This window comes from Aplysia californica, unplaced genomic scaffold (assembly GCF_000002075.1).
Source record: "Aplysia californica isolate F4 #8 unplaced genomic scaffold, AplCal3.0 scaffold00507, whole genome shotgun sequence".
Lineage (NCBI taxonomy): Eukaryota > Metazoa > Mollusca > Gastropoda > Aplysiida > Aplysiidae > Aplysia > Aplysia californica.
The window spans coordinates 282,094-283,440 of record NW_004797777.1 but is presented as its reverse complement, the minus strand read 5'-3'; the positions used below and the strand labels follow the sequence as shown (position 1 = coordinate 283,440).

Genomic DNA, 1,347 nt, shown 5'->3' with positions numbered 1-1,347 from the left:
CCCCCCTCTCTCTCTCTCTCTGCATTTTATTGTTCTCATACCAAAACATTCAAGCACACGCACATTCAAGGATCCACAGACACAACGTTACTAACCTTCCACAATCCTAGGCATGCCTGCAACTGTCCTGGCCGTGAGGTAGGCTGCAAAAATGAACACAATGACCAGCAGTCGCTTGATGAGGTCACCGTCAGATATCTTGATACGCTGAGCGGACCTTACTCGGAACACCACGGAGATTCTGGGGACAGAAATAAATTAATTAAATGCTTTAAGTAGACATTTCTTTTGTTTGATTTAGTAAGAGTCTTATGTTTAACGGCACTTGCAACACAGTTAGGTCCAATAAGAGCGTCAGATTAGAGGTGTTACAAGAGAGCTTGTTTTTTGTGTGTGTTTTTTTGTATAAATGGAAGCACATGGACGCAATAATGGTTATTTAATGTTGGGGGAAAGTAAGAAAGACAGACAGAAGCAATAAAGGAAAAGTAAAGCAGTAGGACTTATCAGTGGCGACTTCCAACCACCCGCTACAATAGAATAACATACACAAAAAAGGAGGAGGAGAGATAAGGACGATAGGTGTTTGAAAGGAAAGTAAGAGCAAACCACACCAAAGCATCCGTTTGGAAATAAAATTCTGAAACACAGGCTGAAAATACAGAAGCAGATTATGTTAACTCGACTGGTATCACGCAGAATTACAGTGTGAATGGCCTTGGTTCCAATCCCTAGGCTCTACAAATCTAGACATCGGTGTTATAAAAAGTACGTACCGAGCCCCAAAAATTTGGCCTTCAAAGTGACCTAATTATCTCTGGTATTGGTATAGAGAAAAGAAACGGAAATCAATGCATCAAAGACCATTTAAAAAGATTAGAGGCATAGAAACAATAAAGTGAGATTTGACGGAGAAGGAGCTATATGCGTCACCTGGAGCAGTGCATCAATACAACTTGTTAAAAAAACCCATCTAAAACAAACGATAAGAATTAGGCCTAAAAGGATGAAAACAGCCGTACATATTATACACAGAGACACATAACAATACATACATAAACCTATTAATAAATCCACACAAACGCACAAACATACACACACACACACACACACACACACACACACACACACACATACACACACATGCATACGAACACATACATATACGAATATATACAGGTATACACACATGCACACACACATGCATACACACAAACACACAAACGAACACGAACACAATACACATATACACATGCACAAAAGTCACTGCAAGCATCAACCCCCCCCCACACACACACAGTGACACACACACACACACATGCATGTACACAAAGCTACACAAACACC

The 1,347-nt window shown here is 40.3% G+C and overlaps 1 protein-coding gene across 1 annotated transcript in view; it reads right to left on the bottom strand.

Moving 5' to 3' along the window:
- The window catches only part of LOC101853640 (probable G-protein coupled receptor 158), an 18,169-nt gene that overhangs the window by 12,137 nt on the left and 4,685 nt on the right, over positions 1-1,347 (bottom strand). Inside the window, exon 5 of the mRNA XM_013086804.2 lies at positions 96-241. Coding sequence (XP_012942258.2) covers positions 96-241 — 146 coding nt within the window. The remainder of the gene's footprint in view (positions 1-95; positions 242-1,347) is intronic.